We start from the raw sequence: 24,277 nt of genomic DNA on the forward strand, positions 1-24,277 counted from the left end.
CTGCGACTTGGGCCTCAGGGCTATAGCAAGATAAACTTGCTTGTGCTCGTCATGACTTTCAGCCTGATTATCTTTTATAGGTGCACATTTGGCAAAACAAAGGAGAATCAGCCAAAGGGTTTCAGTCGATTCGCCCCAAGGTCTGGAGCGTACTCTATCTGCAGTCAATGGGATCAAAACCTCGAATCAATCACCGATAGCAATTGCCGTCGATTCACTTGGTCTTCCATTGACTTGCCTTCTGTATGATCCACTCCTTAGTGATCATGAAGAGGAAATGCAGTCGTAGTGATTGGAATAGCAGGCGTAGTGTAAATAAGATTCGCGCCTTGCTAGCTCACACTCAAGTGTCATTTGCTGCACTTCTGGTAGACCCCAGATACTTGGTGTTGACAAAGAACACCAGTGTGGACCAGACAATTGAACGCTGCCGACTTTCGACTTCCCCCGCTCGAACATCGTCCTTCACCCCACTACCTCAATTAGGCTATTCTCCAACGCCTTAAACCTTTGATTCAGGCCGATAGTCCAACGGATGAATAATGTGAATGAACGGCGCGTTTCCGCTTCTCTGGCTCCAAAGAATTGTAGTTGGTTGTCAACTGGTCTCCCCCACCTCCACCTCCGCCTCCACAGGACTTTTTCCGAGGACATGAGCAATCAATTGCAGCCATATATCACGCCCGTTAGGCCCTCTTGCAGCGCGAAAATGACGACAGGCGCATAGACAGCTGCGATGGAGATGTTGTGGATCTCGCGTTCCACATGTCCGGATGATGCACTGGCCATCTGGACTTCTGACCGAAGACACAGTGCAGTGACAAGCTTTCCATATGAGTGAGCTGTACCCCAAAATAAACGAGTTTCTTTCTGGATTCACTCTTACTCTTAGCTTTACGAAGAGAATAACGGACGTTATTACCGACCTGTGTTTACCAGCCCACTTTGTCCATTATGCTTTACGCTGAAGACGATAAGCTCATCTACCGATTTGATGACCACATTCTTTGGATCCAGCCATGGAGCGAGAATGCTTTTCGTCTAAGAGCCACGAAGTTGGCGTCCATGCCGTCTGAAGATTGGGCACTATCCGCAAAGCCGAGCACACAGCAGGCGATTATTGAAACCCCCGCCGGCAAAGAGGCAAGCATTTCCAATGGCAAAATCAAGGCGGTTGTCTCTCAGCGAGGCAAGATCACAATCTACAACTCCAATGGTAAAAAGCTTCTGGAAGAATATGCCCGTCATCGCCGTGATCCAATGGACCCGAAATGCAGCGCCCTCGAGACTGAAGCGCGCGAGCTCCGACCAATCCTGGGAGGAGATTATCATCTCACGATGCGACTGGAATCGCTAGACCCGAAGGAGAAGATCTACGGTATGGGCCAATATCAGCAGCCTTATCTGAATCTCAAGGGAGTCGACTTGGAGTTGGGACATCGGAATTCCCAAGCTAGCGTTCCGTTTGCTCTCTCCTCTCTTGGCTATGGTCTTTTGTGGAACAATCCCGGGATCGGAAGAGCCGTCCTCGGAACAAATATCATGAGCTTTGAGGCATATTCGACAAAGGTCCTTGACTACTGGGTCGTTGCGGGTGATACACCGGCGGAGATCGAAGAAGCATATTGCAAGGTGACGGGCTATGTCCCGATGATGCCAGAGTACGGTCTTGGGTTCTGGCAGTGCAAGCTCCGCTATTGGAACCAGGAGCAGTTGCTCAACGTCGCGCGAGAGTACAAACGACGCAATGTTCCTTTGGATGTTATTGTAGTTGACTTCTTTCACTGGAAGCACCAAGGAGAGTGGAGTTTTGATCCCAAATTCTGGCCGGGCCCTGGTGAGTCTACTCCAGCGCATGTATGATCGGTATTTGCTGATAGGGCTGCGACTACAGATGCAATGGTGAAAGAACTCAAAGAAATGAAGGTGGAGCTCATGGTCTCCATCTGGCCGACGGTCGAGACCCTATCCGAAAACTACCCGGAGATGCTCGAACGCGGTCTACTGATCAGACATGACCGCGGCCTTCGAGTAGCTATGCAATGTGACGGCGACGTCACACATTTCGACGCGACGAACCCCGAGGCCCGCAAATATATCTGGGAAAAGGCAAAGAAAAACTACTACGACAAAGGAATCAAGATCTTCTGGCTTGACGAAGCGGAGCCTGAATACTCGATCTACGACTTTGACATTTACCGCTACCAGGCTGGCAGTAACCTACAGATCGGCAACATCTTTCCCCGGGAATATGCGCGGGCCTTTTACGAAGGCATGGAGGCCGAGGGGCAGAAGAACATTGTGAACCTGCTCCGGTGCGCCTGGGCTGGCAGCCAAAAATACGGTGCTCTCGTCTGGAGCGGCGACATTGCGTCGTCGTGGGGTTCCTTCCGCAACCAGCTGGCCGCGGGCTTGAACATGGGCCTCGCAGGGATCCCGTGGTGGACAACGGATATCGGAGGCTTCCACGGGGGCAACCCCGCTGATCCCGCGTTCCAGGAACTCTTCACCCGGTGGTTCCAATGGGGCACGTTCTGTCCCGTGATGCGTCTGCATGGTGACCGGGAGCCCAAGCCTGCTGACCAGCCGACTGCTCCGGGTGGTGACAATGAGATCTGGTCCTATGGCGAGGAGGTGTATGAGATTTGCAAGAAATACATCGGCATCCGTGAGGAGCTGCGGGACTACACGAGGAGCCTGATGAAAGAGGCGCACGAGAAGGGCACCCCGGTGATTCGGACTCTATTCTATGAGTTCCCAGAGGACAAGAAGGCCTGGGAGGTTGAAACGCAGTATCTGTTTGGCTCCAAGTATCTTGTTGCACCGGTTCTTGAGGCCGCACAGCGAAAGATCACGGTGTATCTGCCTGCAGGAGCTTCATGGAGACTATGGGGGGAGGAAACGGAGCGTCCTGGAGGGCAGGATGTTGAGGTTGCATGTCCCATTGAGACGATGCCAGTTTTTGTCAGGGTGTAGACAGTGACATATACCAGCCATTGGCGCCATCAGTATGCCACGCTGCTACATCTAAGCTATCACTCACAAGAGACAGTATTTCAACAAGCAACGCAGATAAAAAAGAAAATAATAAATTAATAAAAATAAAGATAAACATCCTATTAAAAACTCCTATACTTTAAAGTTAGACTTGATGTAGCGTCTAATTGTTATGATGTAACCACTAACCACTTGTGAAAGCATGGGGGTCAATCACTTAAATGAGCAGTCTGTTGCAGGAAAGGGACCTTACTTAGTCTGAGGTTATATTCATTGTGTTCGCCGTTAAGAATCTTGCGGTATAATTAGGTTGAAAGCAAAGCCTCACTGAATAATTTGAGATAAACAGTGAGGGGAGGATCTGTATGTAAGCTGAGTCTGCGAACCTGAGGGGTTGAACAGCCCGCACCACCTACATTGCTTTATAATTTCAGCCTGTCCATTGAATAGCTCCTGTTGACTTAGGATAATTTATATATCTCGTGCTAATAAGTTGAGCAATCAGATGACAGAGGAAGTGGTGAGAAATTTAATTGTCCAAGTACATCAACAACGTTCAGTGTCGTTTAGGACGCTGGCTGCCCAAATCTAGTCTACTTGGTTTTTCGAGAGCAGGACACAAAATTATTCCTCATTACAAGATATCTCACCCCATAACTGTCACTCTCGGCATATCTCTACCTCTGCACCGTCATGTCCAGTATTGACAGAGTGGCGATTATCGGCGCCGGTCTTTCAGGTCTAACTCTTGCTCTGGCCCTGCACAAGCAATCCATTGCCTGCACTCTCTACGAGGCTCGCGCGTCCGCACTCGACATTGGCGGCGCCATTATGCTGTGTCCCAACGGCCTGAGGATCCTCGACTCTCTGGGTGTGTACAAGCGCATCCGAGCACAAGGCTATGAGTTTGACAAGCTCTACTTCCGCTCCCCGGACGACCAGCCCATGGATACATATGATTTTGGTGGGATTGAACAATATGGCTACCGCGCCATGCGTATTTACCGTCGCGTTCTTATCCGGGAACTGTCCGCTATGGTTCGCGAAGCTGGCATCCCCATTGAGTATCACAAGAAATTCGTCCGGGTGCTTGCAGAGACAGAGAAAGATATTACATGGGAATTTAGTGATGGCTCCACAGCAACAGCAACCTGCGTTGTGGGTGCTGACGGCATCCATTCCAGAGTCCGCAAATACCTCTATCCTGACCTCGAGCTAGCCTTTACAAAGATGGTCATTGTGACGGCCGCAGTGCCACCGAGCCAGCTACAGGTCCCGACCAGCTACAACCTCCCAGTGACGATAATGAACAGACAACACGGGGCAGTCTTCATCGCTCCGCAGTTGGGAGACGGCTCTGAGGTGATGGTCGGCCGGCAGAAGCACTCGGAGCAGCTGACCCGAGAGGGGTGGGACGAGCTTCTGAATAATAAGGAATGGTGCATAGGTTTCCTCCGCCAGGGTGCAGATGACTTCCCTGCAATTGTCCAGCGGGCTGTCTCAGATATAGCCCAGGAGAAGGTCTTTCTATGGCCGCTCTCTATCGTGCCTAGGCTTGAAACATGGACATCAAAACATTGCCGCGTGGTAATTGTGGGTGATGCCGCGCATGCGATTCCCCCGGCTGCTGGTCAGGGTGTTAATCAGGCGTTTGAGGATGTTTTTACGTATTCATTGATTCTTGGACGGTCTGACAAGGATTCACTTGAGCAGTCACTGAAGATTTGGCAGGAAAGACGACAGGAGTGGATAGATAAGGTGCTTGCACTAAACGCGCATATGGATAGACGGAGGATGCCAAGTCTGGGGGAAGAAAAGGAAGCAGAGGACGCGCCCCTCGACTTGGAATCATTGTATAAGCTGGATTTCGTGGAAATGGTGGACGCGTGGCTTTCCAGCATGCCTCCCACTGATAATGATGTTCCAAAAGGATCTCCAATCATATAGCATCGACAGATAATCAATACCCATTGGATTGTATCCCACATTACCTATCAGCAGTCCCTGTGGGAACCCCCAGAGGTGGTGATTGAGAGGTCTAAGGAGCAATCACTACTCCACCATGACACTACCCGGAGGCGATTCGCCTATTGACGGGTCCACCATTGGGCACCACTGCAGTGTGCCTACCCTCCTCCGGAGTCTCACAAGAGAATCAGTAAAAACGTAGACAGAAAAAAATAAATCAAAAACATACAACAGCCGGGATTCGCTGGTGGTCACCCACCCAACTACTAACCGGCCGGCGTGTGGCTTAAGTACGGCTGAGCGGACGGGAAGCCCTGTTTTCCACACCCTGTGGTCGTATGTACTAGATGGTAATAAGGAATGATACATGTATGTGACTTCAATTCAACTGCAGAGTATGAAGAAGCACTGTTATATGCGAAGAAGATTCAACAATGTCCCTATTAGATAATGTTTACCCACGGCGACTTCAAGGCTCATAATATCCTTGTCGACGAGGAAGGGCATTTATCCGGTGTCCTGGATCGGGAGTCTGCAGGCTACTATCCTGAATACTGGGAGTTTATAATAGTAATGCAGTTTGGAAAAGATAGTTGGTGGTTTCAGGCAGCTTTATGGATGGGTGGAGACCAATATCTTGAGGAGTTGGCTTCCAACATTGCCTGCCTTGAACTTACTGACCGTTGACTCTTACATAGCCCGGTAGTTATATTACGTCTAAGCTCTGACAGCTTAAGCGTACAGACCATACTTAGCTAGGAGTCTCCCTTGCTGCCCTGCTGCTGTTAAGTATTCGCCACTACGCTCGCTAGAACCTATATCTTACATTATCCTCAGTAATTCTTTTCTTGCGTTGGTCCCACAGACTAGCCTCAGGGATTCGTTGGTATATGGCGTCTCTTGTGTATAGGTAGCTCTGACGACAATCTGTTCCCACCAGCCAATCCGAATGAGGTGAGTCAGTTGGAAGCTACCTAGTCACCAATGTTAATGCAGATGCTAGGAGTAATGGGCCCTGCGGGGCCACGTATGAGAGGATTCTCCGAGACAAGCGGCTCTGTTCTTGTGGCCAAGCGAAGGTGTCACTAAACCATCTCCACTATCACGGCATTTCATTGCGAGGCGAGGTTAACGACAAACACGTCAACCACCTGGTAGAGATATTTCGCGTGGAGGGATGTGCTCGAGTTCATGATCCCAATCACTATGTCCTGGCGATCATCTCTCCTGACGACCTCCGCGATGCCCTTGTCTACTCTCAGCTGCGGATCCTTGACCTAATACAGGATGGAGAGCCAATCCCCCTCCTTTTCCGCGGAGGTACTCGGATTCGTGTCTTACATGGAAGCACCGGCTACGCGCTGCCGAGCGATTCCTTGACCCCACTGAACAATGGTAGATGGTGGTTCTCTATACTATAGGTACGGAATGCTGCATCGCAATCATATCATTATAGTTATATGGCTGAGAAACCTTAGAACCTCTAGAAATAACCCAACAAACCATTCGCGAGGATTACCCACATCAACTAGCATTCACTGATGGTGATATCTATCAGAGAATTAGGTGGTACGAGGGAATACGCAATAGTGCACAGGTAAATAAGCAGAAAGCTGATTAAGTACTGAGAAGGCCAAGAATCTCTCTCGTCTGGGTAACAACTTGCATAAGGGCCTGCAGTATGTATTTAACAAAAATATTCCATTTATGGGGCTGTGGGACGGCTTCATGCTCCGATCACTCTCCCAATTATTGCGTATCAAGTGCCCAGAGGTATCATCCTATTATATTCAATAATTCATTTTGCGCTGACAGGAACTTCGCAACTGGAGCATTACATTTGGCGCATTAATAAAACTTAGAGATTTATTTGCCATAACCCATAGCTGTTCAACCTTCTGGATAGCAACACTGTGAAAGTATTAGAAACACTCACACCAGATTCAACACTGTACCAGGCCGTGATTGAAGTGCTTGCAGCTAAAGGTGAGATATTTTCTGCTGTTAATAGATCAACAGTTTTAGGACAAATTCTTCCTTATCTACTTTAGGTGTGGGACTAAATCCTATCCTTTTTCACCTTCTTTCAAGACATAATCTATATAGAGGCATGTGTGAAATCACTGCGGCCTCTACTGCCGCCAAACTATAAGGTCTCCTTCTGGCAGTCATTCTACCATTGCTTTACTGATGTCATATCCAACCACTCAGCCAAAAAGGCGTCCAGACAACCATCTCTAGCTAGTAGGGATAGTAGTAGTAGGGGCAACACAGCAGGGACACAACAACTGATAATAGGCAAATGCAAGGCACAATCAAGATTTGAAATGGGGACAGCAAATTTTAGTTTGTTCAAGGAAGGACCAGTCTGCGCAAGGAGCTTGGTTACCTCATACTATTTCTTACAGCTATGTGAGATTTTCATATGCTCAGCCAGACTGCTCCTCGCCAGTCACGTGGTAAGAAGAAGCCCTTTGTTGAAGGGTCCCCTAAAGAACAACCAATCTTATTAGGCGTTGCTGGCTCTGGACCTTAGGTTTCATAGTTCCCAGATCCAGATCCTGACTTTACTGTAATCAAAGCATTAACACATTGGCTTCATCCTATAGAACACTATGACACCGATGCTAAGAGGGCCAAAGTCAGTGCATGGTGCCTTGTTGAAGAAATTCGCTCCTTCTCAACCGCAAGAAACCTACGCAATACACCAGAATTTTCCAGTTACTGCGAAGTACCTAAAAGAATGCGGTGTAAATTACCAGATATTGTTAATCATAAAAACAACCGGAGACATTTATTTCTCGACACTATGTGTGGACATTATCCGCCCCCCCAGAACTACTTGACATCACTAGGATTTTAGCGTGACATCTTTGACTGTTTGTTTGGCTCCCATATGATTGCAGCAGAGGTCGTGGAGAATTTTCAAATGATAATAACAGAAATAAAGGTGAAAGCTACTCAATCCCAGCACTGTCGGATACTGGATGGGAGTATGCCGACTCTACAGTTGAGGGCAGAAGATATGGTCTAACATCAACTGTTAAAGCAATTAGCCGATAAGGGCTCCTAATCTTGTCGTGGTGGCACTAGCAAGGATAGGTAAGGTGCGCCGCAAGCTATATACGCAGCCGCTCGTAGGCAAATAGCTCCTAGTTGCGAATCCAGTAATAATTCAGGAGCACGGCGAGGTCCCCGACAAAGATGCCGGCCTTCTCCTTCTTCGAGGTATCCAAAGAGTAGGTGGGAGAAAAGTAGGCCGGGATCCACTGCGCGCGTCAGCCATCGTGCAAGGCTCAAACGTGCCACTTATATTGCGAACCTCGCGTAGGATACCCTCGGTCAACTAGCCGCCCGTTGTCTGCGAGTATACCAGCTCGAGGACCTTCCAGTACGTCTTGACGCTTGATTCTTTCTTGATACTCGACTTGCGGACCCTCCACACCAGATAAATCTTGAACATAGAGCCTTTGCATGCGTTCATCGCTTCTGTCGGATCGATATTTCATCTGATTTAATATCTACAGGTCTACGTTTACTCTCCAACCTGTGAAGGGCAGAAGCCAAATTGATTCAATACTGACTAGGCCAACATGCTGTTTACACAAAGCTTGAAGAAGAGAAGGAGCGAAGCAAGCTAGACTGGTAGAAATAGGGGTAGGTAGTCGGTGGCAGAATGCTATATGGCAAGGCCATAGTGAGAACCGGGTCTAACGCGTGACACAACCCTACATTCGAATTGCGCCTTGGAAAGTATCAAGTATGGTATATAGCCCAATAAGTCGTACGCCGCGCTCCATCCCTAGAGTCGCACGGCATTTGGCCCTTCGCACCGACCTTGCCGTCCCAACGGAACTTGTCGATGCTCGAGGTAATTAGATCCGCGGCATCCCTGGAATCGACTTCACACCAGTACACGCCATACGGGCCTTGGCAGGAGAAACCAATGACGCAGCTCCCGTGGCTGTCGAAAGGGACCCAGTGATTGTTCCCGTAGCCTGCAAATGCATATGCGAGGTGTTTGTCGCGAATTTGCTGGCGCAGCGCCTCACAGTCGGAAACCAACGGCGAGCCGCCCGAGGACTGGTTGATAAAGCTGGCATCTCCGCAATAGCCTGTGCCATCAGAAGCTGCAGTGTCCACCAAGCGGGGGACATCGGCCTGGACGAGACCGAGATACGAGAGAGCAAGCAGAACTGTACTTGAGTTGAGAATTGCACGCATATTGAGCCTTTTAGACCTGTGAGTAAGTATTTCTTATCAAGTTGAGCAGATAATAGGATCTACTTACTAAAACTGCGGCTGGATAAATAGGTTTAGTAGCAGAGAACGAGTCAAGATATCAGGAAGACTGTGGACTGGACCAGTATTGAAGTATGGAAGCGTTACAGAAGGAAGCTATCTACAGTAGGGCCTGACCCCTATATATAGTCTTCCAGTAGAAGGATCGTATCGTAGCCAAATTGCGTAGGATCCTAAATGACATGCACTATCCCTGGGGCTGAATTGAAAGCAGTATTGACATTGCCTAAACCATCGAAAATTTAGGGCCATGTACTCTGTTTAGCCTCGGCTACATAGCGCCCTGTTGCAGGGATTGTAATCCTCTCACCTGATGCCAGGATGAATTAGATTGCGGCTCCTCCAAGTTATGGAGCATGCTCCTAAGTTGATTGGACATCTTTATAATAGTGGCTTATCTAGTGTGGTAATCTATATATTTTATCTTTTGTATTAATGTTTGGACCAATCGGCTAAAAGGTTGGTGGACCCCCCGATCTAATACAGCTTGGCACATGGTATGGGGATACGTGCTCAGGCAGCATGTAGCCTGTAGGTATGACAGGTACCCCTTCTTCACTCCGGCCCCCAACAACAACTGCGCCTTGGCTTTCAGCCTGACGCACTGCCCCTTTCATAGCACCGGAGATACCACTCGATCCGACGCCCCGCTCGTTCTCGCTCCAATGGACCTTGCGGAGCCGCTAGGCTACTGCTCTAGGACGCCTAGCAAGGATGCGAGAACAAGCGATGTAACCATATGGCATGGCCTAGCGTTATGACCACAGCCCAGGACCCATCGAACAGTATGGGTTAATATCAGAAGAACCGAGAAATAACCGAGTAGAAGCGCACCATGCGCTTGCAGCATGGAGCCTCTAAAAGCTGGTCAGGCGCTAAAGTTGGAATTCACCAGCTTGCAGGATCTAGTGCATGTAACAAGCTAAACGAGGGTGTTGCCTTGTCGCTTCTCACTAAAATTGACAATGTCCATGATGACCAATACTCGGTCAATGTTTACCCGAATGATGATTGCACCGGCCATGTTGTCGGAACTATTCAGAACATGAATGGGTGCCTTAATAATCTATATGCGCCCAGCAACACCGTCGGCAAGTCAGTCCAACTTGTCCCTGTTTCTAAGGAATCCGATACGCCGATAAGCAAAAGCTCTGAGACCGACTACCTATACAACCTTCCCGTGCAAGATGAAGAGCATATGAAGGTTCCGATCGCCCACGGCCTCTTCCGCAGTGTGGAGAAAGCTAACCACACGGAAGACGGCACCTACGTTGACGAGGCCTTTGGCATGTTCTTGACCACTGATCTGGAGCATGTCAGCAGCATCCAGAGTATTTGGGCCAATCCAATCGAGGATGCAACCTCGGGCGATCTTTGAACTATCCTCGATGTATGTCTAGAGGCTAGGCAGCTTGGATGGCATATAGTGATTTCAATGCGCTGGTCTGGGAAACCCTTAACCTTCAAGCCATTCTTTGCCTGTTTCTACAGGCATCTTTGGCATTTGGCTGGCAATCGTCAATGCGCGTGACGGTGTCATTGAGTTCCTCTTCGATAGAGGCCAGCACCTATACTCCAGTCTCAGTGACAGGATGATCCATCAGAAACTAACAGGCTCTTCCACTGTAATTGCCAGAGTACGATTCCCTCCGATAATCTGTCCTCAACGGCTCCAAATTGCCATGACGACGTCCTGATGGCAAATTCAAAATTGGTGGATCAGGACCTTTTATCCATGTTAGTATCAAACCAGAGAGGGATGGCTCATGAAAAACATACAATGTCGTCAAAAATCTCGCCAACCTCCCAATAATCGTCTGTAGAATCATAGTCTCACCATGTCGACAATTTAATAGTCATCTATGTGATTCAACTCATCATAAATCTCTGCAGCACCACTGAGTGCTGCCAGTCTTTGCATAGTCCAGTGGAGCTGCAGCAACCTGACGCTTGCAAAGGGCCGATTGACAGGGTCGTCCGTTTCCAGCCATATCTTACGGCCTGACACAATCCGCTATTTGTGCTGGGGTCAAAGAGACAAGTATCTCCAATGCTGCCACCAGGCACTCCGTCAGGGATGGTTTATTGGTTAGCAGGACTGTGGCAGACCGAGACAGTGGACGTAGCCAGTGAAACTCGAGCTCAAGGCAGTTCTGATCCTGGCTGAGAGCAACTCTTCAACACGAAGAGGCATCTCACCCAGAATGCATATGTATTAGGAGATAGGGTGATTCGGTTGGCACAGTGCTCAGTGTAACATGCCTCCGAGACGTCTCTTTTCCAATCTTCAATGACACTTTCCGGCCAGAACATCGCGAGTGCAGTCCAAAACCTGCCGCATATAGGACCCGAGAGGGACTTAGAGAGCCTGCGGTAGAATCAAGTCAGCCATCTGTAAATACATGTTGCAGTCATACACGTACTTCTTCGTCAGCTGACATAGATAATACGGAGTCGGCACCGGCTGCAGCTGTTAACCCTACAGATTGTTGAGTATCTCGGAAATGCATAGTTCCGTACAGATTGAACATACATGGCTTGATTATGTCATTGCAGACAACTGTCGTGTACAGTGAATCCCCAGCTAGACTAGCCGGGCTGATCTCACTCTGCCGACGTACTCTTCTGGCCTGTCAACGGGACAGAGCCACAAGGCGGCCCAAACTCCCTGAGCGCAGTCTGCACTGAGGGGTTCTTCGCCAAACGTGCCCTTCGCGCTCGGTCCAGCCTGTCAATTAGCTCCTGGCGGCGAGGATCCTCCAGTTCAGCCCCGACGCCGCCGGAAATAAGGGTCTCAGGCGCCTTCATGATTATTGTAATTTGGCTCTGCTGTTGCGGATTAGGCTTTCACCTAAGTTCTTAGCCAGTCATCGAAACCACGAGATTCAAAAGTGGATATGTCGAATGCATTCAACGACTGAGCTAAAAGAGTGTCTAGACAATGTTTTGCATTAGTAGAAATGAGAGTACGGTGACATATCAGCAGATATAATACTTGACCAGAAGAAGCAGGTGCTGGCTGAGAGTCCAGTATCAATATTCTGTAATAGAATAAGGATTGGACGATAGTGTTAAGGGGAAAAATTGTTCAATCAAAGAAGAAGAGAGAGGGAGATGGGGATTAAAGCAGTGAATGTTACCTCTAAATTTTCTACTAGTGCTTATCATTATGACAGGTCTTTTAGAATGGGTGATCAGTGGTAAGAATTCCAGGATATATTCTTACCACAGAGGTCTCCCTTTACAAAGGGATGTAAATAGGCAAATAATTCATCATAACTACTTACAACTTGTGAATATTAACCTCTTAGAGGTTAGTAATAATCTACTAATCTACTTTAATTAAGTTACCTCAACACTAGCCCAGTTGTTGTTACTATTATTATTATTATTATATTAATTAACATCCAGCAGAAGCAGGCGAAGCTAAAAAAAAGAAAGGAGGTGAATATTTGATATTCGACAAGGGCCGGATTCGAACCGACGACCCCTAGGGGATCAGATGTATTGTAGTCAGAGACAACAATTCACGTTGAGGAGGTTAGTACATTTATGGAAGATAAGGATGGGCATAACTAACAGTCTGACGCCTTGAACCACTCGGCCACCTTGCCTGTTGTTGAGTACAACACTACGACCGAAGTTAATAAGGACAATTATCGGAAACTAAACCAAAAAAACGACAAGGGCCAGATTCGATGACGCTCCCTAAGGAATTTGATTGCGATTCGAGTCGAACGCGTTGACCACTCCGCCACCTTGCCGGTGCTTGAAATACTGAATTTCGGTTAAATTATTTTGACTAAAAATAGAATTTGCCTCCACTACTTTGCAGAAGGAGTGAATTTTTAACCGGAACTTGCGCCAGTTCTTAGTATGAGTGCAGTCATGTCTCATCTCTAATGGATCAATTACCTGCAGGTTAGAGTCCGGAGATACCATTGATGACGTCCTGAATCAAGGTCACATACAAATGATCAGTCCTACCCTCCATGTCGTATATACAACAAGTTCAGGTTAAATTCAACCCTTCTAGTGGAGGGGAAGCATTTTCTCTTTTATAGTAATAAGAGACAACAATTTCTGATATTTCAACAACAGGCAAGGTGGCCGAGTGGTTAAGGCGTCTTTTATATCTTCTTATAATTCTTAAAAGGTTCCAGGTACTAGGACTAGGGAGTATGATTTAAATTAATTTTATTATTAGATATATACAAGGAAATATTGTGAGACTATATCAGACAGAACTGATCCTGTCATACCAGCAGCCATTAGCCAACAGTTTTACGACAAGGATGGTAACATTATAACTGAAGAGGTGAAAGAGAGCATATTGGAGCATGCAACCGTGGCCATAGCTGATGATGAGCATTAGCAATGAAGTTCTTCTTGATTCTGCCTTACTTGCGGTGTCTCGAAAGGCATCCATCAACCCAGACAACTCATATGGGTTGAGAAACGCGAGCACTTCTTCCGCGGTTTTTGCAGGCGGATATGTGGATCTGATCCGATCAGATTCAGAACTTTTGATTGACCATGGCGCCGATCCACGGCCCGTCTGCCGAGGAAAACAACACATTACTTTGGTCAACGCCACTCGATCCATGAAGTGCACACTGTCGCCAAGTTTCTTGATCGGGGGTTTGAGCGCTTGATAATGAGTGTGTAATATCCACTATGGCCCGTTCATGAATCTGCCAGTTGAATGAGAAGAGTGGCACTGGCGAGACGCCTCTCTCGGTAGCTGTCACAGCTGGCAACGTGGAAGTATGGACCAACTTTTATGCGACAAGGCGGAGCTTTTGGTAGACATGGCGCTGATACACATCCATTCAACAGCACATCATTTTAGTCAGTAGCTAGGCTGGGTTGCACTTGGGCCGGACGCTCAATTTATTCGCTTCTCGATCGGAAACAACCCCAGAATGCACAATGTTAACCATTCTCTTGATTACATTTATCAACAGAGCGCCTTCCTGACCCCTCACAGGTGTCTAAACCCCTGATGAGGCATTATGATGGGATCTTCTGATAATGAAAATGACTAGTGAACCACCTCTGTTGGTATCCAGCGCAGCCACTTGAGTAACTTGACTAACTCTTCGCGCCCTAACTCATCAGATCCAAACCCAAATCCTTGAAAAAGACAACAGAGAAATGACAAATCTGCAGTACTGGATGTGCAAGACTTTTATTCCTTAAGGTGCTGCTTTCACTGCAGCATTACTAGAGGTAGATCCAGACAGCACGTCCAACTCTGGTTCTGACTCGTCCAACAGCGATAGCGACGGCGAATCCATTACGTCCGATGCAGAGAAACAAAACATCGCGCGGATGAATCCTCAGGCATCTGTCATTAACTGGAACAAGGCAAGCAAGAGCGGCAACCAATTAAGCAGTCGATTGATGACTGCAGTCTCGACGAACCGCTTGTGTCAAAGCTTCCCATGAGGACGTCGCTATCCAGACGAGCGGACAGGACCGGCGAGGACAAGCAGGCTTCTTCTCAGTTCAAGGCCATCAACGACAAATTCTGGCGCAATGGTCGGTGAACTGGAACACTTCAGGAACATTCAATTCGCACACAAGAAATAAGGAATAGTTGCTTCAATATAGAGAAGGTATGTAGATTTCCGGGTTTGAATGACTGCATGAGCTGATCACATTCAGCACCGACTAGGGCCATATGTGGACGACTGCCCAATGCGTCAATTGGATCACGCCGCAGTATAAGAAAGCTTCAGTTTATGCCATATAGTTAATGGCCCCTGAGTATGGGTTTAAGCAACAGAAAATTGCCCATTGTCCTTTGCAAAAGGCTCGCAGGAGTAGAAGCTCCCCATTAAAAAGTTAGCTTCTTCAAGGAAGCCAGAACTCTTTATCCTTCTCTGGCTTCTCTTTTCTTCATCAACATCCTCATCACTTACTACTGCCTTCCCCCGTCATGCCACTCTCATCTTCCTTTATCTACTCTCCTCCCTCTCCTCCCTCTCCTCCGTCCTGCCCATCTTCTTCAACATTCTCGCAATCGTCGTCGTCTTTCTCACCTTCTCCGTTATCATTTACCAAAAGAGCAAGAGCAACAGCAATGCCTCAGAAGGGTAAGCATCAAGTATGGACCTCTTCACACATCACGCTCCTTAAGCTTTTATTCTAACAAAATAGTATGAGTGATAACTACCACGAGATCGATCCTTCTAGGGATGTCGTCCTAGTCCTGTCTACACAGCGACGCGCCCCGGCCAAGACCAGCCCGATAAAGCCAGCAGTATAAGCAGAACCAGTGCCATCAACCTCTCTAGCATCTCCAAAAACTGATAACAACGCGTCTATTGAGAAGGATGCAGGAGAAAAGCCTCCTAATCCAAGGGAAACTGTATCAGCTGTAATCGAAACACCCCAGACCCGCTTCAAAGTCTCGCCAAAACACCTCACTTGTTGCTTCTGGGCTGATTGAATGTCGAACACGTACACGGTGATCCTAATTCCTGTACATGGGCACGCATACTCAAAGGATCCAGAAGATGTATCTGAATGTCGATGGTTAACAGAATCAGAAAGAATGGACCTGGCATAATAAGGAGCTCCATACGGGCCTGGGACCACCCAGAAGGTCATATCTAATTTGCTGGAGAAGGTGATCGAGTTCAGCGACCTGCTTCACATGAAGCCTCTGAACAGGGGGACAAAGTTACTACATAAAAGTTGGTCGAGCTAGGAGCGGATGTGAACGTGATTGACACTGCGGGCCTCTCCGCGCTGCATTATGCGGTTTGGAAGCCTCAACGCAAAGACGCATCCGCAGATGAGGCCTGGGATACAAACAATGAATCAGAGTACATTCCTAAACTCAATGGCTGTTCTACGATTACTCCTGGAGCGTGGAGCCCAGACAGAAGTAGTCGAGACTCCTTTGCTCTGGGTCAGTGTCGATGGAAACACCGAGGCGATAAGATTACTTTTGGATCACAGAGCAGATATATCTGTAAGTGACAGCGAGAACTGTACAGCTTTACACCCCGCAGCAGGAGACAGAGTCCCGTAGTTATACCACCAGTGAAGCTGCTTGTTGAGAAGGGGATTGATATATTTGCCATTGATGACAACGCTCATACACCCCTCGACCTCTCAACATCCGAGTCGGTATTCGGAATACTGAGAAACGCGGGTGCTCTGACGGGTCCCGAGTTGGGAGGCGAATAGCTACTAGTGGGTAGTTTGGCCAAACTAACCTAGGTCTACGAGGACGCCATTCCTCGTGACACAGTGCAAGCACGCAGCAAGAGGGAATGACAATGCCACCTGGAGGGATGGCTGGGAGCAGCTGCGAAGATATATGGGAGCTATGGTTGCTTAACACTCTTGGCCCCATGCCTAGTACAGCATCATCGCCGTCGGCAGAGATGCTTGATCGGGGTTTTGGTGTTAATGAGAACAGCAACACTGGCGAGACGCCCCTTCTGTAGCCATCACAGCTCGCAACGTGGAAGTCGTCGAGTTTCTCCTCCAGCATGGTGCGCAACCCAATAAGCGCATAGGATCCTTTCCGTCTGTCCTAGCTTTGGCAATTGGGAAGGGATGTGTCGAAATAGCCGACATTCTTCAGAAGACGGTGCAAAGGAAAGGTGCGAGGACATAGTTATTAACAATGAGGAGGACTATCTAGCCGGTGTGGCCGAATTGTTGTCGGCTGAGTGATGTACTATTGCATCATATTTGTCTTGCCCCTTGCTGGTAGTGAGAGGAAGAAGGTGCGTCGAAACGCCTTAGCTAATGTATGTAAGCAGATGTCGTTTTACACTATGCGGTGTATCGAATTCTGTCGTTGGGACGCGGCGAAATCTACATGTAGCGACTGTTCTCGTCGTACCTCTTGAACGCGGTCCGGCCATGCCCGCCGCCACCTATTCCGCACAAACATTAGTATGTAAAGAAAAAGGGTGGTTATCCAGACGTACTCGTTTTAATTCCTTGAATGCCTAGAAGAACACGAATGGTATCAGTTTCATCACCGTAGAATCGGACGCTGGTTGCCTTGACTGCATTCATGGAAAAGCGAACTGCAGCAGCCCAGGCAACATAGCCTGGCTGCCTGGATCCCCGGGCGTTGGCCTGAGGGACTTTGTATTTGTAGCTCAAGCGAACATGTCGGTGTGTCGGAGGCAGAGGATTCTGAGTGAGTCAATACACCTCACAAGAAACGGAAGAAGGAAGTAAAAGAAAGTTAAGATGGCAAATTAAACCAAGCAAGTACACAGCAGCATGTAGCGCAGCAGGAAAAAGAGCAAAGATGGCTCAAATATAGATGAGGGTCATGGGTGCGAGCAACACCAATCCTAGCTGTCAAGCAGTGAGCTTTGGAGACCCAATCATCTACTTGGATCCGCATATTKGACGTCGAGATTCCGAAACGAAGACCAGGAATTATCAACCGGAAACCTGAAGGGTCGACATTGACGCCCAAGTCCAACACACCAGATCTGCCTGACCACAATGATTTTGATGGGCTGCTGTTGTATAAGGAACGCCATAATCGCCGCAGATTACTTGCAAAATTAATTGCAGTTATGCCTGATTGCGACCGTGCAGGGATGTCCTCATCAATACCCGATTATGAATATGATGAATTGAAGGATCTTGCCAAACAGGCTCTTTGAATCCTTCTAGAAGGCCAGATGGAGATAGCCAAACTCGATGGTGGAGGAGCGACCTTAGGTGCAGAAATGTCGATCTCGTTGGTTGCTGTAGCACCAGCGTCAAGCCGACCAACCTAGAGTTCAGTGTAGGCGGTGTTGGCCAATGTAGGATCAGAGGCTGCAGTTGCTTCCGCGGTCACCTCTTCGGTGGCTCCCCCGGGAGCATACTCTTCGGACGTTTGCTTTACCTTACCGTCTAGATAAGCGATATTGATTAATGGGCTGGAACGTTTAATCAAGAAAATATGAAGGGTTTCCTTACAGGTGACTACAAGTGTTTCTCCCTCCACACTGTCGACCTTCTCGTATACTCTGTCAATCAATTTAAGCATCGAAGTTCGAGGTCAGCACTGACGGCGTGAAGACCTCGCAGGGGACCACCAGACAGTACTACAACTACTTCAAGAATAGCAGTGGGCTTAGAACGAAGTACGTCGACATGAAGGTTACTGATGAGTCGGGCTCTACCATGACGGTGAAGAATGTCGGGATCAGCTCTGGGTCGTCCGTTTACCGCCTCGTCGAATCCGTAGGTTGAATGTACTACATACACACTACATTATAGTGGCGTGAGGGTGGTCTGAGTAGGTTGACCGGAAGGTCCCGTCTTCGTTCGTCTCTGCTCTTGTTCTGGAAAGAGTCGGCCGGCTATTAATGCGGACCTCGTCACAATTCATATGCCAGTGGTAATAATACCCAGAAAACTAAGACAATCTCATTCTGTCCGCCGGTCCTTGCGTCAGAATGAGCCGTGAGGCACCCAGGATTGGTGGGTTGTCTTCTTCCTTCTTATGCGACAATTTTTTGCACCTCGCCTCTCTCATTGTCCCTCTTAAGCATCTCAATCGTACGGTCTGCTCGCAGAGGAAGTTGATCATGTATGGAAGGACAAGGGTGGAATATGCGAGACTCCAGAGGTTTAGTGGTAGTGGTATTGGTATCATTGGACGTATTGATCGTCTTGGTGGTGTTCTTCGTAGACGGAGACTTTAGCTGTACCCACGTTGTTAGTATCCATAATCACAAGCCTCTGTATTGCGCAGCACCCCCATTGATATAGGGATCTCACCGAAAAAGGTGTCATCCCAGGGAATCAGCTCAGGATCAAGCTGAGCTAGGAGGAGTGAAGACTTACAATATAGAAGCAGGCGAAGTTACTGTGGCTTTTGTGTCGTGTTCAGACCTTCCAATGTGGAATCCATGTGGTTCCAAAAATGCTTTGGTCCGGGTCTCCGACGACTGTGATTCGGCGATTTCTCGTTGCAAATAAATTCATCCGCTCGTACTGAATGTTCGAGACGCATTGTGGATGTCTTCTCGGTAAATCGGCGCGTCGGAGAAGAAGGAGGCATGTGATAGGTGATGCGAGGAAGAAAATTTCGAGCCGGGGGAGGAAGGGAGGAGATTTTCTCTCGACGAAACTATCTACACAGGAGATGTGTCAGGGCCTGTCAGAGTACATCACGATGTAGCTTTGGTTTTGATAACTTACTTCCATAGCAGTGATGAGTATTAGCATGTTCTCAACTGTCGCATAGTATTTGCCTCCGGGGCAACGGGAAATTTTACAAGATTCACAGTGTGATATTACCTTTATTAAGCATTGATCTCAAAGATTCCACAACATCACTTACCGTCATGGTGGTCGACTTGGCGGACTCGAGAATGGGACGTGATGGACTTGAAAATGAGACAGAACTGATCCTGTCATACCAGCAGCCAGCTTCCTAGCATAGCAATTCCTTCTCTCGGGGCATCCTCGCGTTGAGGCTCCAAACCACGTAATGCAACGGGGATAGGCCCCCAGTGTCAATCACGTTCACATCCGCCCCTAGCTTGAGCAGCTTTGTGTAGTGACTTTGTTCCCTTGTTCAGCAGCTTCATGTAATGCTGCCTTTGGCAATAGTGAATATTCATGAGATACTATGGCAGAGAGGTTGGCGCCAACTATCTGAACAAGGTATTCGAGAAAGTCAACCCGATTATGCAACACGGCGGTCATAATACATATTAAAGTCAGATGAGTAACTAGGGTTCTGGTGGTATAACTGCGGTAATCCATTTTTGGGCCTTTCCCGTGTATGATGTTCATGACAATCAGGAATGCTCCGGGATCGCTGTCTAGCATATGGACTTCCACTGGCTCATCGGTGATGCTAGTTAGAGCAATATGTTCCTTGAGATGGTCCATGAGTTTGATGCCAGGGTGAGGTGTTTCGACGAGACTGAAGCGGGTCTGCGGTGTTTCAACTGCAGCATACAGTTTCCTTTGGATTAGCAGGTTTCTCTCCTGCATCCTTTTTGATAGGATTATTGTGGCCCGGATAAGTTTTTGGTTGAGGGCTTCCGTAGATTGACCATAACGAGGAGCGATCCATACCACTTGTGGGCTTTATTATAATCCCAAAGTAAAGTGAGTCGCAGCAGAAATGGCGTCTGATTTCTGACATGCATGGTTTCGGCTGACAGCACACTGTTCAGTTGCAGGCCTTCAGCCCTTAGTAATGTCATCTAGCGAAGCATTTGTAAGTTACGAACTGAGGATGTCAGAATATCGCATGGACAGCTCATACCTAGGCTCTCGCTATCCTATTTCGGGCAAGGATATGAATCAGAGTAAAAAGGTCTGCCCAGATACGGCTCGACCGCTTCGGTCTGGGCTCTATGCTTCAGGAGCAATCGTAGAACAGCCATCGAACTTACGCTGAGCTCGTCATCTGCCCGGCTAATAACCGACAGAATGTCTACATCAGGAGATGCTTTGACATGATCCAGTAGAGCACCAGCAAATCCATAGCTAATAACACCTCAAGCCGGCACAGTGCCAGCCGTATCCAGGATTTCCCTGATCTCCTCGATCATCATGTCATACAACCTGTTATTAGGACGATCACTTGGCCTGGCTCTCCAGGTACTGGTTTGTGAATCCATTCCTTTAGTTTTTGGGTAAGGGTCCGCTGACTCTGGCCACCCTCACGCGGGTTCGTCGTTGAAAATCAGTTCTTTAGGCTGAGTGAACTCTTCAGATTTCCGAGAGTTTTCCCAGCCTTCGAACCAGCTTTGTCCTCAATGTAAGGATCCTCGTTAGGTAAGGAAAGTAGGCTCATGATCGAAGGTTCTAAGTGAGACCTCAAGGTCAGGAATGATTATACTAAGATGAACCTTCGAGTGAGGGCCTTCTGAACCTAATCTTTCGTCCAATCGTGTAGAATCCTAGACGAAATTTATCTCTGTGAAGTTAGTGATCCTCCTTATTTAAGGGATATTTCTAGGGATCGTTAACTAACGATAAGTTGGTTTTCCAGTCTGCAGGTACTGGGTAGCCTGTCATTTCCCAGCGGAATCTGATCCCATGCATCAGCCGACTGTAGGGGTATCGGCACCTGTGTTGGACATCGGACTGGCTCGATTCCGCTGCCATTTTTGCAGATAATATCTCAACGTCTCCCCTTGATTCGACGATAATAGCAGAACTCAGACAAGTACAAGTCACATCATTATGCAGGTAAGGAGGCAGAAAAGGTAGAATTAGAGTCCTGGATTTGGATATGGGAACAGAACTTGTCTAAGTGTGGTATTATATATTCACTCTACAAGGAAATACCCTGAAGAATAATTCTGATTCTATAAAAAATTCACTCTCCGTGGCTCAAATGCTTGTCTGAAATGGATTTATTCACTAGCATCATAACTATTTGTATCATATAAGACCTGGAAGAGACCTGCTTTATGATATAACCATGAGCACCATAACATGTCTCATCTAGCATGCTGATTCTAGAGAAGTGGCTTTCCAGCTGTGATAATAGATTAACGATTCTTCCTCTTTCAAGAAAGGCAAGGTGGCCGAGTGGTTTAAGGCGTTCGATTCGAATAGGTATAAGATTAAAGGGGAGGCTATGCACCCCTATCTTATAACCTCTTTATCGAATTCATTCGTGAGCCGGGGTTCAAATCCCCGCCTTGTCGTGTCTTTATTCCTTTTTTTTTTCTCCTTTTCCCCTCCTCTTTCAGGTTATTCTTGCCCTGGATTCAGTACGCCCACATAATAGCTTAATTTTTAAGACCTCATATTATTCAAATAGGTGTGAGATAAAGGGCAGGCTATGCATCCCTATCTTATAACCTCGAATAGCAATCGAATTCCTTAGGGAGCGCCGTCGTCCGGTCTTTGTTGATTAAAAGAGATGGAAAGATTCTCTCCTCCTTTTTCGCCGCCCCTAAGACTAGTGGCCCTTACACCATAGGGGCTTTTCTCTTTCTTCTTTATTATAAATTTATTTTTTATTTTTTCTAATTTTTGGGGGGCCTCCCTAGTTCCTCGACCTGGCAATATAGACGATGTTTTTCGTATAGGAAATCATGTAGGTGGTTGGCCTGATCTGTTCAAAGTATTCAGCACGAGCCTGATTAGTGATGGGGTAAGGATTGCAAGGAGCCCTTGTCATTTTTCTTTGTTAGTTTTTGATAATTTTGCTTCTTAATATTTATCCTGAAAATTGGAACTATAACAGGCAAGGTGGCCGCGTAGTTAAGGCGTTTACCCTTCGGCTCTAATGACGCCAGGACGAAATAAGTAGGAGGTTGAATAGCAGGTTATATATATATGCCTGCTTTGAAGGGAGAGAACACAAGAATAAAAAGGATGAAGTATGTTCAAATAGACATAACCTTGTTCCCCATCTATACAGACCAAAAGAAAATCATCTCATTAAACAAAATTGTCTGCGCTTCATTTTAGATGCTTCTGGTGTGCTTGAGCCACGCCTCCTTCCATGAGCGCCTGACCGGCGTCAATACTCTGGTCGATGTTGTGGAGGTTGAGGATCTCCGAGTACCTGCACGTCTAGTATTAGCAGACAATAAGACGGAATATTCACCGAGGTTCAACATACATCATGATCTTCCAGGTGTCACAGGAGGGTGGGCGTCACTCGAAGTGGTGGTACAACTGTGGTAAACCAATTTACCGGTGTCGTACCACCAGTGACAAAATTGGAGACAGAGTCGGCCAGCAGGAGGCATGCAATTCTGAGTTGCAAGGTGGGGTCCAACAGTAGGAGCAGGAAATGAGTTATGTTGGTACAAAAACGGCAGGGACATAAATGCCGGAGGAATTCTCACTGGCACCGCTGGAGGTATTGTTGGAGACCGAGCCGGCCAGAGCCGACCATGAAATTCTGAGTTCCAAAACAGGGCTCAAGAGTAGCAGGAGGGAATGAATTATGTTGATACAAGATAGGCCTTGCAAGGGACCCGGAAGCTGGGTAGAGATTATTTTGTCGGGGATGACTTGTCAGTTTGTTGCGGTGCTTCCTATACCAGAGCCTTCGAATGCCATCATTTTACCGACAATGCGGCGGCCATGGGGAATCTGGCGGATGGAAGGCAGGATTAGGCGAATAGCACCCACAATGCAAGCTCTGGTTTCAGGGTCGGCGAAGTCCATAGCAGTCTGAACGACGTAATTGACAAAGATGTGCAACCTCAGGCGACTCTCCTAGTTTCGCAATGATGCATCTTCCCTTGTTTCTGCGTAAATACTGAATTTGACTTAGAGAAGGATATATATGCGCGATCATGAGTTGGCTTCGATCTTCCATAGCATTATCACGGCGTTCAGACGACAAAGGATCAGTCTCACGGAGGATATAATGAAGCCATATAGCCCCTAAGTAAACACCTGAGAGTCAGCAGATTTCCCATGGCAACGACATTTTCTTATGCTTAGTGAGGACTAGATGATACTTGCATGCCAACTGTGTCGCCCCGGGGATCCTGCATTCTCTTTTTCAATCCTCCTTCTCAGTAGAGTCGGCGGGCGCTTATTTCGCAAATCTGCAATGTAAACGGAGAGCGAGCCGTTCTTCTCCAAATCATCATGATGCACATGCTTTGCGAAGCCGAAGTTAAGAGCCTCCTCAAGTTTCTGGCCCATGTAGAGATGCCACTGCTCATTCACAAAGATAAGGTCCCGATGTTCAGTTGCTTCGGAAATGACTTTTGGGGAAAGTTAGCAAATGCTCAATACTTGGCATTGATTGCGAACTTCCGCTGCTCTTATGCGGCTTTCAGTTCTGCAATTTGCTGCTCATGTATATTAACAAAAGACTCAATCCAATACAGCGCCTCCCCTACGGCAGCAGGGCATTGGCTTGGAATATAAACTGACAGTACGCGGGATAATCGTTGAATCACTTGACGCGCACACGTTCTGTGAACTGAGAGCCAGGTGGAGCGAGGGTGGCTGATAGGATGGCGCCATTAGCCAGGCTAGTGCTTTTATCCGCCAAATTTCACATGTCGCAGTGGAT

The 24,277-nt window shown here is 47.6% G+C and overlaps 6 protein-coding genes and 3 non-coding genes across 9 annotated transcripts; 4 read left to right on the forward strand and 5 right to left on the reverse strand.

Moving 5' to 3' along the window:
• Positions 1 to 954: 954 nt before the first annotated feature.
• Positions 955 to 2,976, forward strand: Aspvir_006241 (putative glycosyl hydrolase; the record flags this gene model as incomplete). The annotated part of the gene is made up of 2 exons (XM_043269447.1): positions 955 to 1,837; positions 1,895 to 2,976. The coding sequence occupies 2 exons, from the start codon at positions 955 to 957 to the stop codon at positions 2,974 to 2,976; spliced, it is 1,965 nt and encodes a 654-aa protein (XP_043125382.1).
• A 714-nt stretch (positions 2,977 to 3,690) lies between these two features.
• On the forward strand, positions 3,691 to 4,944 carry Aspvir_006242 (FAD-dependent oxidoreductase; the record flags this gene model as incomplete). The annotated part of the gene is made up of 1 exon (XM_043269448.1): positions 3,691 to 4,944. The coding sequence occupies one exon, from the start codon at positions 3,691 to 3,693 to the stop codon at positions 4,942 to 4,944; it is 1,254 nt and encodes a 417-aa protein (XP_043125383.1).
• A 243-nt stretch (positions 4,945 to 5,187) lies between these two features.
• Positions 5,188 to 5,307, reverse strand: Aspvir_r0010. Its single transcript, XR_006253200.1, has one exon. It is a non-coding gene; the product is annotated as a 5S ribosomal RNA (ribosomal RNA).
• A 2,810-nt stretch (positions 5,308 to 8,117) lies between these two features.
• On the reverse strand, positions 8,118 to 8,449 carry Aspvir_006243 (uncharacterized protein; the record flags this gene model as incomplete). Its single annotated transcript, XM_043269449.1, has 2 exons — positions 8,118 to 8,234; positions 8,339 to 8,449. 2 exons carry the CDS (start codon positions 8,447 to 8,449, stop codon positions 8,118 to 8,120), a joined length of 228 nt encoding a protein of 75 aa, XP_043125384.1.
• A 272-nt stretch (positions 8,450 to 8,721) lies between these two features.
• Positions 8,722 to 9,189, reverse strand: Aspvir_006244 (uncharacterized protein; the record flags this gene model as incomplete). Its single annotated transcript, XM_043269450.1, has 1 exon — positions 8,722 to 9,189. The coding sequence occupies one exon, from the start codon at positions 9,187 to 9,189 to the stop codon at positions 8,722 to 8,724; it is 468 nt and encodes a 155-aa protein (XP_043125385.1).
• Positions 9,190 to 10,102: 913 nt separating this feature from the next.
• Positions 10,103 to 10,645, forward strand: Aspvir_006245 (uncharacterized protein; the record flags this gene model as incomplete). Its single annotated transcript, XM_043269451.1, has 1 exon — positions 10,103 to 10,645. The coding sequence occupies one exon, from the start codon at positions 10,103 to 10,105 to the stop codon at positions 10,643 to 10,645; it is 543 nt and encodes a 180-aa protein (XP_043125386.1).
• A 981-nt stretch (positions 10,646 to 11,626) lies between these two features.
• Positions 11,627 to 12,075, reverse strand: Aspvir_006246 (uncharacterized protein; the record flags this gene model as incomplete). The annotated part of the gene is made up of 4 exons (XM_043269452.1): positions 11,627 to 11,635; positions 11,691 to 11,746; positions 11,801 to 11,827; positions 11,889 to 12,075. 4 exons carry the CDS (start codon positions 12,073 to 12,075, stop codon positions 11,627 to 11,629), a joined length of 279 nt encoding a protein of 92 aa, XP_043125387.1.
• An 872-nt stretch (positions 12,076 to 12,947) lies between these two features.
• Aspvir_006247 lies at positions 12,948 to 13,031 on the reverse strand. Its single transcript has one exon. It is a non-coding gene; the product is annotated as a tRNA-Ser (tRNA).
• An 8,768-nt stretch (positions 13,032 to 21,799) lies between these two features.
• Positions 21,800 to 21,932, forward strand: Aspvir_006248. The gene has a single exon. It is a non-coding gene; the product is annotated as a tRNA-Ser (tRNA).
• The last annotated feature ends 2,345 nt before the right edge of the window (positions 21,933 to 24,277 follow it).

This window comes from Aspergillus viridinutans (assembly GCF_018404265.1).
Source record: "Aspergillus viridinutans IFM 47045 DNA, scaffold_4, whole genome shotgun sequence".
Taxonomy (NCBI): domain Eukaryota; kingdom Fungi; phylum Ascomycota; class Eurotiomycetes; order Eurotiales; family Aspergillaceae; genus Aspergillus; species Aspergillus viridinutans.